Consider the following 12,681-nt stretch of genomic DNA (forward strand, 5'->3'; position numbering starts at 1 on the left):
CCAGATTTTTTTTTTCCTTTTTTCCCCCAAGACTCTGAAAGATTTGGGGGTTCCTTACGCCTAACAAAAGGGAAGGTTTTTGTCGTTGTTTTGTGTTTTTTTGTTTGTTTGTTTTTGTTTTTAAATAAATACACCTTGCAAAACAGACGCCTTGCTATCCAGAGCCTCGGACTCCGGCAGAAAGAGGTAGAGTAAAAGTGCTGCTGGATTCAGCTTCACCTCCTTCCTTCCCTCCCTCCCTTTCTCTCGCTTTTTCTTTTTCTCCAAAACGTGAATCTGGCTTTTCTTTCTGTTGAGTGAGTCAGAGAAAGCGTTAGGAAGAAGCCACAACTAATATCTGTGAAGGGAGGACCATGAGGCTAGAGTGAATACGATTCGTTCCGCTACTTCTGACTCATCCGGCAGATCGGAACACCTGCATTTCTGGATGTGTCATTCCCGTTTGTCGAGGCGCCTCGACAACCCGAAATAGTGTGTAGACAGACCCGTGCCTAGCATCCCCTGGGCGGTAGCTACTCGGGGAGGGCTCCCCTGGCTGGACCGCCGCGGCCGCAGCTCCTCGCCCGCTGCCCTCGCGAGTCGCCCAGAGAGACTGCGAGAGCGAGACTGCAGAATGCATCACGCTAAACCCTGATGCGTTCCTTTCATCCAGCCCACTCCTCCTACTATAGAAAAAATTGAAGAAAGAGAAAAAAAAAAGCCCGCACTTTATTCGCTTCAAATATTCACCACTTTTATTCCTCGCCAAGGTTTTCCTTTCTAGATGAAGAGGACTGGGAGGCAGGGCCATTGGAAGGAGATGCTGAATAGAAAGAAAAGAGAGGCACTTGACAGCCCAGCCCTGTGAATGCAGAGACTGTTTCCCTTCTAGCGAGAGACAGGGAGAGTGTGTGTGCGAGGACTGGGAGGGTGGCTCCCCCTTCTTTTTTATTCCGCCTCTCCCTTCCCCTTCAAATCTGCACATCCAACCATGAGTTGCCTGTTGATTTCCTTTCGCCTGGGAAGAAAAGCAAACTGGAATTAAACTGCATCGAGAGAAGTCCTTGCTCGTGGGGAGAGAATGGGATGGTAGAGGCGGCTACTGGCTCAGCGTAGAGAAATTACAGAGTGTGTTCTACCAACAGAGGCGGAGATACATCTATACATTTTTTTCCCCCTCCCAGTAGACTCACACCGCAAATGCTGATCAGGCTGTGGCTTTCTTGACTTAGGGAAGAGCCTTTTCCGAGGAAGAGAGGGAGGAGCCTCGTGGAAGGAGGAAACTACAAATCGGGACACTAGTTCTTTGCGCTGCATTTCCTCCCCTCCCTTTGGCTGCTCGGAAAGGAGAGAGAGAGAGAGAGGAAAAAAATATATATCCTTGGCTGGGAGATGCAGTCTGCCGCCACCGCTGCCTCAGCCAGCAATGCAAGATTAGATCTCTAAATGCAGCGAAACACCGCCTGAAAACAGACCAACGCGCGAAGCAAGCAGACAATTCACAGGGCTCCGGCTATTTTGAAGCTTCAAAATATATCTGACTGTCTCTTCGTTGTTCCTCATTCCCAACAATTTCATCACAGGAGAGGAGAAACAAGTAAGGATTTCACTTTCTGATCTGCCTAGAGACACACCTCCCCGCTCCCTCCCCCACCCAATGTGAAGAGTATTCCGGAGGCAAAAAGCTGGAGTGGATTTGCAGCGCCCTAGCGGGAGCGAGGAAAACCTACGGATTCTTTAGCTCATTATCATCCTTCCCTAACGCGATTTCCTTCTTATCGCTGGTCTCATCGCTCAAGTTTAAGTCGCCCGAAGTCCGGGCGGGAGAGACTAAGCTCCGGGCTCGCCCCCAGCTGCAGGGAGCCGCCGCCTTGCTCAGTGCCCCTGCAGCTCTGCTGCGCCGCTGCTTCTCGCCCAGTGCGGATGCTGTAGATCAACAGGTTCAGGGAACTTGAGCGGAATAAGGAGAGACCGCCGGGTGCCGCAGCCCGGGAGCGGAAGGAAGGAAGGATCCATAGACTTGTGGCTTGGGTCGGGGGCGCACGCTGCGCCTGGGCCCCAAGCTGGCGCGCACCCATCCACCCGCCCCTCCAGTCCGGCTGCTCCTGACAGCACCCCACCGGTCTGGGATGTACCTTTCCATCTGTTGCTGTTTCCTCCTATGGGCCCCTGCCCTGACGCTCAAAAACCTGAACTACTCCGTGCCCGAGGAGCAAGGGGCCGGCACGGTGATCGGCAACATCGGCAAGGATGCTCGGCTGCAGCCGGGGCTTCCGCCCGCAGAGCGAGGCGGCGGTGGCGGCGGGCGAAGCAAGTCGGGTAGCTACCGGGTGCTGGAGAACTCGGCGCCGCACCTGCTGGACGTGGAAGCCGACAGCGGACTCCTCTACACGAAGCAGCGCATCGACCGCGAGTCCCTGTGCCGCCACAACGCCAAGTGCCAGCTGTCTCTCGAGGTGTTTGCCAACGACAAGGAGATCTGCATGATCAAGGTAGAGATCCAGGACATCAACGACAATGCTCCCTCCTTCCCGTCGGACCAGATTGAGATGGACATCTCAGAGAACGCGGCCCCCGGCACCCGCTTCCCCCTCACCAGTGCGCATGACCCCGACGCGGGCGAGAACGGGCTCCGCACCTATCTGCTTACGCGCGACGACCACGGCCTCTTCGCGCTGGACGTCAAGTCCCGCGGCGACGGCACCAAGTTCCCAGAGCTGGTTATCCAGAAGGCCCTGGACCGCGAGCAGCAGAACCACCACACGCTCGTGCTGACCGCTCTGGATGGCGGCGAGCCGCCGCGCTCGGCCACCGTGCAGATCAACGTGAAGGTGATTGACTCTAACGACAACAGCCCCGTCTTTGAGGCGCCGTCCTACCTGGTGGAGTTGCCCGAGAACGCCCCTCTGGGCACTGTGGTCATTGATCTGAATGCCACCGACGCTGACGAGGGTCCCAACGGCGAAGTGCTCTATTCTTTCAGCAGCTATGTGCCCGACCGCGTGCGGGAGCTCTTCTCCATCGACCCCAAGACCGGCCTGATCCGTGTCAAGGGCAACCTCGACTATGAGGAGAATGGGATGCTGGAGATCGACGTGCAGGCCCGAGACCTGGGTCCCAACCCCATCCCGGCCCACTGCAAGGTCACTGTCAAGCTCATCGACCGCAATGACAACGCTCCGTCCATTGGTTTTGTCTCCGTGCGCCAGGGGGCGCTGAGCGAGGCCGCTCCGCCCGGCACCGTCATCGCTCTGGTGCGGGTCACTGACCGAGACTCGGGCAAAAACGGGCAGCTGCAGTGCCGGGTCCTGGGCGGAGGGGGGGCGGGCGGCGGCGGCGGCCTGGGCGGGCCGGGAGGTTCCGTGCCCTTCAAACTTGAGGAGAACTACGACAACTTCTACACGGTGGTGACTGACCGTCCGTTGGACCGCGAGACACAGGACGAGTACAACGTGACAATCGTGGCACGGGACGGGGGCTCGCCTCCACTCAACTCCACCAAGTCGTTCGCCGTCAAGATTCTGGACGAGAATGACAACCCGCCTCGCTTCACCAAGGGACTCTATGTGCTGCAGGTGCACGAGAACAACATCCCAGGAGAGTACCTGGGCTCGGTGCTTGCCCAGGACCCTGATCTGGGCCAAAACGGCACAGTGTCGTACTCCATCCTGCCCTCGCACATCGGCGACGTGTCCATCTACACCTATGTGTCTGTGAACCCCACCAACGGGGCCATCTACGCCCTGCGCTCCTTTAACTACGAGCAGACCAAGGCTTTTGAGTTCAAGGTGCTTGCTAAGGACTCCGGGGCGCCCGCGCACTTGGAGAGCAACGCCACTGTGAGGGTGACAGTACTAGACGTGAATGACAACGCTCCGGTGATCGTGCTGCCAACGTTGCAGAACGACACGGCTGAACTGCAGGTGCCGCGCAACGCCGGGCTAGGCTACCTGGTGAGCACCGTACGCGCCCTTGACAGCGACTTCGGCGAGAGCGGGCGCCTCACCTACGAGATCGTTGACGGTAACGACGACCACCTGTTTGAAATCGATCCATCCAGCGGCGAGATCCGTACGCTGCACCCTTTCTGGGAAGACGTGACGCCGGTGGTGGAGCTGGTAGTGAAAGTGACTGACCACGGCAAGCCCACTCTGTCGGCGGTGGCCAAGCTCATCATCCGCTCGGTGAGCGGCTCTTTGCCCGAGGGGGTTCCCCGGGTGAACGGCGAGCAGCACCACTGGGACATGTCGCTGCCGCTCATAGTGACTCTGAGCACTATCTCCATCATCCTCCTAGCGGCCATGATCACCATCGCCGTCAAGTGCAAGCGCGAGAACAAGGAGATCCGCACTTACAACTGCCGCATCGCAGAGTACAGCCACCCGCAGCTGGGCGGGGGCAAAGGCAAGAAAAAGAAGATCAACAAAAATGATATCATGCTGGTACAGAGCGAGGTGGAAGAGAGGAACGCCATGAACGTCATGAACGTGGTGAGCAGCCCCTCCCTGGCCACCTCCCCCATGTACTTCGACTACCAGACCCGCCTGCCCCTCAGCTCGCCCCGGTCGGAGGTGATGTATCTCAAACCGTCCTCCAAAAACCTGACCGTCCCTCAGGGGCACGCGGGCTGCCACACCAGCTTCACCGGACAAGGGACTAATGCGAGCGAGACCCCGGCCACTCGGATGTCCATAATTCAGGTAGGAGACTCTTAACATAACTGAGACTTCGCATTTTGCTGGTTTGAGAGCTGTCCTGAAACCTTTGGAACAGGACTAGCCACACTGCTAGTAGCAGTGAGCAGGGAACTTTTTTTAAATGAAAAGGATTTACACTTTCGCCACTCCGTGTACAACATAGTCTATACATAACTCCTCCCACATAAATAGTCAAAAATCTACAAGATGTAAATATCTTACTTTTGGATTTGTAAAGTTTGTTTTTATAGGTTTTAAAATGTTACCAGGGTTCAGTATCTCATAGTTTATTTTACTTTATTTGTTGGTCTACATTTCTCTCCACAACAGAGGATTACTAGAGAGAGAAAAAAATTGCTTCAGTTAATTGACTTTAAAAATTTTTTATTTCATTTAAAAAATCTGATGGCAAAAGAAAAAAATGTATACCCCAATATTAAGAAGTAAATTACTTGAAGCACAACATAGCAACCGGTCCGAATTCCAGAGCATGAATCAATTTGAGCTAAAGTTTCACTCCCCACCCCCGGAAAAATATCAGTTTTTATATTTAAAAAAGTGTTTTATATTTAAAAGTGCTATGAATCTCATTTATTCTTCAGCTGAAACTGTAGCACAATGCATTAGTGTAGCTTAAGGTTTGGAAATGTGAATTATGCTCTGAAGATCTTTCAAAAGTTTGAAAAAAATATAGGCTCTGGATAATGACTAGTATCTATCTATGAAAAGTTTATATTTATTTTGTCCTGTGATTTTTTTTTTCCTGGTCTTCTTCCTTGGAGTCGTTGAGGGATGAACAGAGTACAATAGAGGGGTGTACTCACTCTGTGCTGTTGAAAACAGGAGGCAAAGTTGCACTAAAGGCACTTGTGCCAAAAAGAAGTCAAGGATGCATTTAGTTTTCGTACTGAGTATTTTCAGTATATCTAAGTGATATTTAATATATATTAGATAGTATAATTTAAGGTTATTGGTATATGAAAAAAAATGACCCACATGGACACTAGACTCTAACAACAGCAGGTGACTATACTGTGTCTAGTTACTACCTAGTTTCTTTTCTCCACATATTGAGTTGTGTTATGAAAAAAACGTAATTCCTGCTTATTATGAATGCATGTTGCTACAAATTACTCTGGATGAACAATAGTTGAAATACAAAATTGAGTTTAACTAAAAGTGACATTTTGGGAGGAAGATTAGACTCGGGCAAATGAAAATAATTTGTTCACAGTTTTGTGCTTTGAAAAAGCAAATACTGTTTTTATTATTAAAACAGAGTAGTACAATTTCATAATCTTATACTTTTTAACATAAGTGTAACAAATACTAAAACTCAGCAAAACATTTTCCTGTAATAGGATAATGTCCTTGTAAAACAGACTCGTACTTGAAGCTACCAAATACTAGAGTATCCACTGTAGTATTAAATCCCACTTTTTACAGTGTTTACTACACACCAGTAATCATGATTTTTTGGAGGTCTATATAAAACTGAACAAGATATTCCTCCCATAAAAACTGTAGTTTCTATGAAAGTCTATGAGTGTGTAAAACTGGTATTTATGATAATTTCTTTAGAGGGATATATGTTATATATATATATATATAGATAGATAGATAGATAGATAGATAGATCTTTTGCAGTCATTTTATAAATACACATTTGTTATATACCTTTCTTATATTTTTACCATTGACAGTTAAAAATATATCACAGAGGGTTAATGCTTAATCTTTCACTTCAAGTACTATGAGTTGAATTCTTATTTAGGGTCCAGTAAAAATGAAGATTGTGCAGTAGGATTCTCAGCAAGCCTGATTCCTGGTCAGATTAGTGAAGAAAAATGTTGGATAGAAGTATCCAGGAGGTTTTGAGGGACAGGGGTCCCTATACAGTGTTTACACCATACTGTTCTTGAAGCTGGTCATTGCCCAATGGATGGATGATGATGATTCTCTCATTAGCAGTAAAATTTGAGCCAAAGCAAATCTCTCTCTCTCTCTCTCTCTCTCTCTCTCTCTCACACACACACACACACACACACACACACACAAAGGGAGAGAGAGTTTAAACAGCAAACAAAGGAGACAAACTTCCTTGCTATTCCCTTTCTTCTGGAATCTTAATTCATGCCATAAAGACACAGAAAATATTTAAGTTCTTGAAATTGTTTCCACAGTGGCTCAGTTGCCCATACTGCTTCTGCTCTGGAAATATCCTCAATAAAAAATGTTAAAATAGGCTCTTTTTTTTTTCTATTGAGTTTTTGTTGTCCTATAAGGGATGTCTTTTAAATTCCTAGTATGTTAATTTCCTTTTAAATGTGTAAGGTTTTTCTCAGTGCCTATTATGGAGAACAGAATAAGCTGACTACAGTGACCTTGCTGTCTTTCTTTTTTTTTAAACTAGTGTGCTGCACTTTGTGCTGACGTGACATGCCCAAATTAAAGTGTTCAGGTATCTCATATTCTTGTTTCAAGTGCATTTATTAGCGTGTGTTTATTTAACACAGCCTGATGAGGAAACACACTATTAATCTCGTGTATATTTCTGAAGGAAGAATTTTAATTCACAGTGCAACTGGGCTGGCAGCTAAAAGGTCCGGTTTATCTTTATTTTCCAGCATCTTAGGTGCCGTTTAGAATATTCCCAGTGTATTTCTATTGATGTAATGAAAATAATATCATAATTGTTTTGAGATAGAATGGTAAAGAGTGGTGTTATGAAACAAACTTTAGGACTTAAAAGACTCATGTTACAGCTCAAGTTCAAATTTCTCAAAAAACTTTGTGTGAATCGCAGGGTCTAAAATTTTAAGATTAAGATATATAGATTTGGGGGCATAAGAGTATTTTTAGTGAAAATGGATACAGAACAATCTTGTAAACTGGAGTAGAAACAGTGGTTCAGGAGAAAGTATTTTATGGCAGATTTTCTTCAAGTTTCTCAGCCCAAGTAAAGTCAGTCTATGAAGTGTTTAAACAATTGATTATTGATTAAAATGTCCTCAGTAGTGTGAATCATAATATACATTGTTATAATGAGATATTTTATTTATTTTAAAGCTATAAAAGTGATTTGTGAAAAATAGGAACACAGATTTTGTGATAGGTAAGGCAAGTATATTATTATGCAAATTTATAAAAGCACTCTTCATAGGAGCAATTTCCATGTGAATTATTTCATAGGTTAATATCAGAATCTGAAATCAAGTAGAGGTCATTACTAATTGTCACGAGTAACTGCTAATCGTGGTTTATCAAGAAGTATTTGTCCCAGGGTAACTTTTCAACAGGTGTTTTCAATGAAGGTCATGCTGCGAAGAGGGATGAGACTGCGGAATTCTCACTGGTGGGAGGAATTTCCAGTTTTGTTGGAACATCTGTATTTTCAGATTATTTTTTTGGTAGCACGCAAAATGTAGTCATTTTAATATGCTGTCATAGAAGAAAATATATTGAGCCAGTAGAATAAGATCTATTGAAATAAATTTTTTAAAGGAATACATTCTTACACAGTGTTTTACAGTTCAGTTTTAAAAGATTCACATTTTGGTTGACATTAGATTTTTTTATGCTGGAAGAGGAAATTCTTTTGATATACCTGGATGGCCTTTTCAATAAAAGCAAAATAAACACATGATAAACACTTATAATCAATACAAATATATAAATATGAGATTGAGGAATAGAGAGCTAAAGTATCATAGTGTAGACTATAAACTCAGTATTTTAGAATGAAAAGGTGAAAGAAAAAGTCTTTCCTAGCAACATTAACCATTGTCTGCCTTATTACTACTTCTCTAATACAAGAGATTCTTGGCTTGAGACTCAGATAAGTTTTCAAGGCCATGATCTTCAAAAATTCATACTCTAGTATATTAGTGATTTCAGTAACAAACACAAAGTGTGTGAACAATTTTTTCATTTATGACTTTAAAGAGTTTTTACAGTGTTATTCCAATACGGCACAGTTTGATTAATTACATGCATTTATTTCCATAAACTTGATATACGTCTCTATTTCTAGGGGTTTGGTGAGCTGAGAAGGAAGGGGATATCCTTTTCTTACTGCATGCCTCTAGTACTATCTTGCCCACTTTTCTTGTTTTTTTAAAGTTTTTTAAAAGATAGGATTAATTTCTACTTCAAATTAACATGAGTACACAATCATAAAACATATATTTCTGTTTTACCATGTATTAAAAGTAGTACAAATAAAGTGGAAGCAAGTAAAACTAAAAATATAATGATTAAATTGGTTTGAGTTTCTTTGGAGAAGAGTTTAAAATCCAAATTATTATAATCATTCTTAATATATTATTTTTATTCTTAGTTTTGTGTGCACCCATGAAAATCTCAGCTTCAACATAAATCTCTGTACATTTCTCTATTTTATAATAATATGAAAACACAAAACACATAACTTTTTACTATATGAATTAGAAACCTGAGAATCTCATTTTTAATATTAGTTAATCTAACTACTCATGAGGTATTAACTTCTTTACCGATTAGTTTTTAATTTTCAATACAATTCTCAAAATATTAGCTAAGTAGTACTTTATCATCCTTACAGTCTTATCCTTACATTCTTATCAGTCTTTTAAAAATGTAAGAGTAAGATGACTTTTAATTTTACTTAAGGTCTTTTAGTGAGTTGTATAATTTTACTTGAATTCTATGACTGAATTTTATAATATCAATAAATATTGTCATATAGAAATCTGCACGGATGATTTTGAAATTTTATTCTTGGCCTCATCACGTTATTTAAGGCTGTGTGCGATCATGAAAAATATCAGATCATAGAAAACTGTGCCCTAAAATTCCTATCTCAACTTCTTGAACATATTTTTTTAGTCATGAAAAAAAATGTACATGTTCTAAAACCTTATCTATTGCTTATAACTATATTGATCAAGCCGCACCCAAAAAATAACATAAAATAAAAACATTTTCTAGAAACTGTCTTTATAAAGTTTATATTATAATGCATATTATTCACTGTTTTATGGTACACAGACACATTTATATATGAGGTTAAAATAAATGAATTATTTTTAAAATAATCCCAAATATCATCCCCTAAAAGACTAAAAAATATACATAGTTTAAAAGAAAAACCCCTTAAAATTCTCCAGATAAATATTTAATATTGTTGAAAAATACAGTGTTTATACTTTATCATGTAAAAAAAACTGACACTACCATTGTTAGTTTTCAGGTTTTACACTGTTATTGCTACTTGTGCAATATAATGCAGTAAAAATATATCTATAAATGATGTGTTAAGAAAATATTATTTTTTTAAGATTAATAAAGGTTTACATGCATTTACTGCAGTGAAGGTCATCTCTGCCCATATTTATGAAAATGTGAGGAATCAAAATTAACATATGTGTATACATATATATGCCTTTATATTTTCAGTATAATGTACATAAATACTCAAGCACACATAGTAGCCTATTTTTATACTTTTTTAGTTCAAAGGTAGTTCTCCTCTTATTAAGGATGAATTCAAACCTTTATTTTTCTTTGAAAATATTTTAAAACTTGATAACTCACTGTTTTAAAGCTTCAAACATTTTGAAGTTCTTTAAAGTAGAGCTAGTTATGCCAGAGAAATTAAGGAACACCTGGTCTTCAGTGAACAATAGGTTGGAGTTTATGTAGATTAAGAGAAAAAAAATCATGCAAGTTTCTGATTCTTTGGTGAGGATGGTGGGATGGTTCGAGGCACTGGAGAATATATGTTGGGAGTCTGATGATGAAACAACAGGACGAAGGTGAAGCCACTAGAATTGGGCTCATGCCAGTCGGGAACTGAAGCTTAACACCCCTATGCTGAGAAGTCTTGCAATACACTCAATTCTTACAAATGCACCTGCTAATTATGATATTAGTCATTGCTCCAGAATGTGTTCCGTTCAGTGATGCTTCTGTTTAATAAATCCCACAGGGCATTATCTTAAAGCCATATTTTAGTAAAGCCATTAGGGAAAGTTTTTTTTTTTTTTCTCTCTATTGAATTCCTTCAATCAATGACTGTATATTTGTCAGAGAATAGCGTCAAGGTCATTTTGCCTATCAATTTGAAAATAGTGTGACTTCTGTGCCCACCTACAAAACACTTTGAAATCTTCATCAGGCCTACACTAATCTATTGTCAACCTATTTTAGAAGAGGAGACGCTGAAAAGAATTCCCTTCAGTGGCACACAGCATTTTACAGTTAGTCATAGCTTTCACCAGTAGCTTTTATGGTGATATATTGTTATCCTTTGGTCTCCTGAAATAAAGAATCTATAATAAAGGAGTCCTTAATGACATCAACATTCCCTACCGTGACTAAGCAGAACCCTGCTCTCACCTGCTTGCTACTGCAGAAGTATAAATTCAATATTTTTAAGGTAAAGCGAAAAAAAAAAAGTAACAAAATACAAATGCAAAGTTGTGGCACTGTAGGTTGCATTTTTCACTTGTGTGCCCCGTGGTCTTCCAGTGATAGACTGTAAAATTGGTTTCAGACAGTGTTTGAGAAAATCTATTGATATACATGTGACACACTTCTATTTGTGCTGGTCCTAGTGACATTCTGATTACTGGTATTTGTAGGCTCTGCCCTGGATATATTCCAGGGTGCTTTATTGTAGTGAAATGACTCTTACAGTTCATTGAGCATCTAGCATAAATGTACTAAATATGATTGGCACGTTTACATATATTTATTCGAAAAATAAAGCAGTTAAACAGCATAATTATGAGAAAACGAATCATAACAATAAAATACCATTTAAGTTAAGAAGCTTTGTGATCAAAGGATAAATACAGGTTGGATAAATTAGACTTTAGATGTAACTAATCTACATAAATAGACTTTGGTCTGATTAGGGGAATGGAATATATTAAAATAATTTAATGGTATTAGAAATGCATTTTATTTCAGACATTATGATATATTTAAAGACGAGTTATTTTCTTTATGTTTCTATTTGATGAAATGGTCATGAACCATATTTGTGTTGAATGAAAAATAGGCAAAGTAAAGATGACTATTATCTTGTAAGCTTCTGTTTGGTAGAATACACCCTGTCTGAACAATATTTATTGTTTTTTAGATTTTTAATGTTTTTGATTGATTTTTAATTAGTGGCACACATTAAAGGGACCATTTAAAGGAAAGCTTCTTGTTTACTTCCTTTATCAGCTAAAAGCAGCCTTTGTAAAATATGAAAGTGTGAGCATTAAAAGTCTATTTCAAGTTTTCAAAGCTATATATTCATAATTGTTTTGTAGATATATACTGATTTTAAGAAACACTAGATACATGTTTGTAAATTATATTAATACTTAATGTAGATAATGACTTTATGTTCTCAAACTTTGTAATGCTATTTTGATGGCATATATATGTTTAAATAACAGATTTAACTTAGATGACTCAACTAATTTATTTCCAACGACTGTGGTGCTTAGGTATGTTTTTTTCAGCTTCATTTAGTGGTAACTTTTTAAAAATGTAATTTAAGCATAAGTCATCAATTGGTATACTTCTTTACAATATTTGTACCTGAATCCTTAATAATCATTGCTAAGCAATGATTGGGTTGTACTTATACCCAGAATCTTTATGTCCTCCAACTCAATAAAACTCAAATTGAAATATACACATATATCCTAAATTTTGATATCTTTCTTGTATAAAGCAGAAACACAACAAGTATTTTATTGTAGGCAGACATGTTCATGGGGTCAAAATTTCTTTTTTTATTTTTATAATCCAATTTTAGACAATGTCTTAGAAAAAATTCTTTAATTTTTATTTATTTGCAGTATGAACACTTGTATCAGTTTTGAAACCTAAAATTACAGTTTTCACTCTTAAGATATACTAATTCCTTTTCTCTTCACAGACCCCAATATAAATACTTTTGCTGAAAGCTCTTCATTTCATTTACCACAGAATATTTTACCAGAATATACTGAGATTATTTTAG

General features: G+C 40.8%; 1 protein-coding gene across 1 annotated transcript in view; it reads left to right on the top strand.

Moving 5' to 3' along the window:
• The first annotated feature begins 2,108 nt into the window (after positions 1 to 2,108).
• The window catches only part of PCDH17 (protocadherin 17), a 100,627-nt gene continuing 90,054 nt past the window's right edge, over positions 2,109 to 12,681 (top strand). Inside the window, exon 1 of the mRNA XM_060080150.1 lies at positions 2,109 to 4,679. Within this exon, the coding sequence (XP_059936133.1) occupies positions 2,109 to 4,679 (2,571 nt within the window). The remainder of the gene's footprint in view (positions 4,680 to 12,681) is intronic.

This window comes from Mesoplodon densirostris, chromosome 17 (assembly GCF_025265405.1).
Source record: "Mesoplodon densirostris isolate mMesDen1 chromosome 17, mMesDen1 primary haplotype, whole genome shotgun sequence".
Classification (NCBI taxonomy): domain Eukaryota; kingdom Metazoa; phylum Chordata; class Mammalia; order Artiodactyla; family Ziphiidae; genus Mesoplodon; species Mesoplodon densirostris.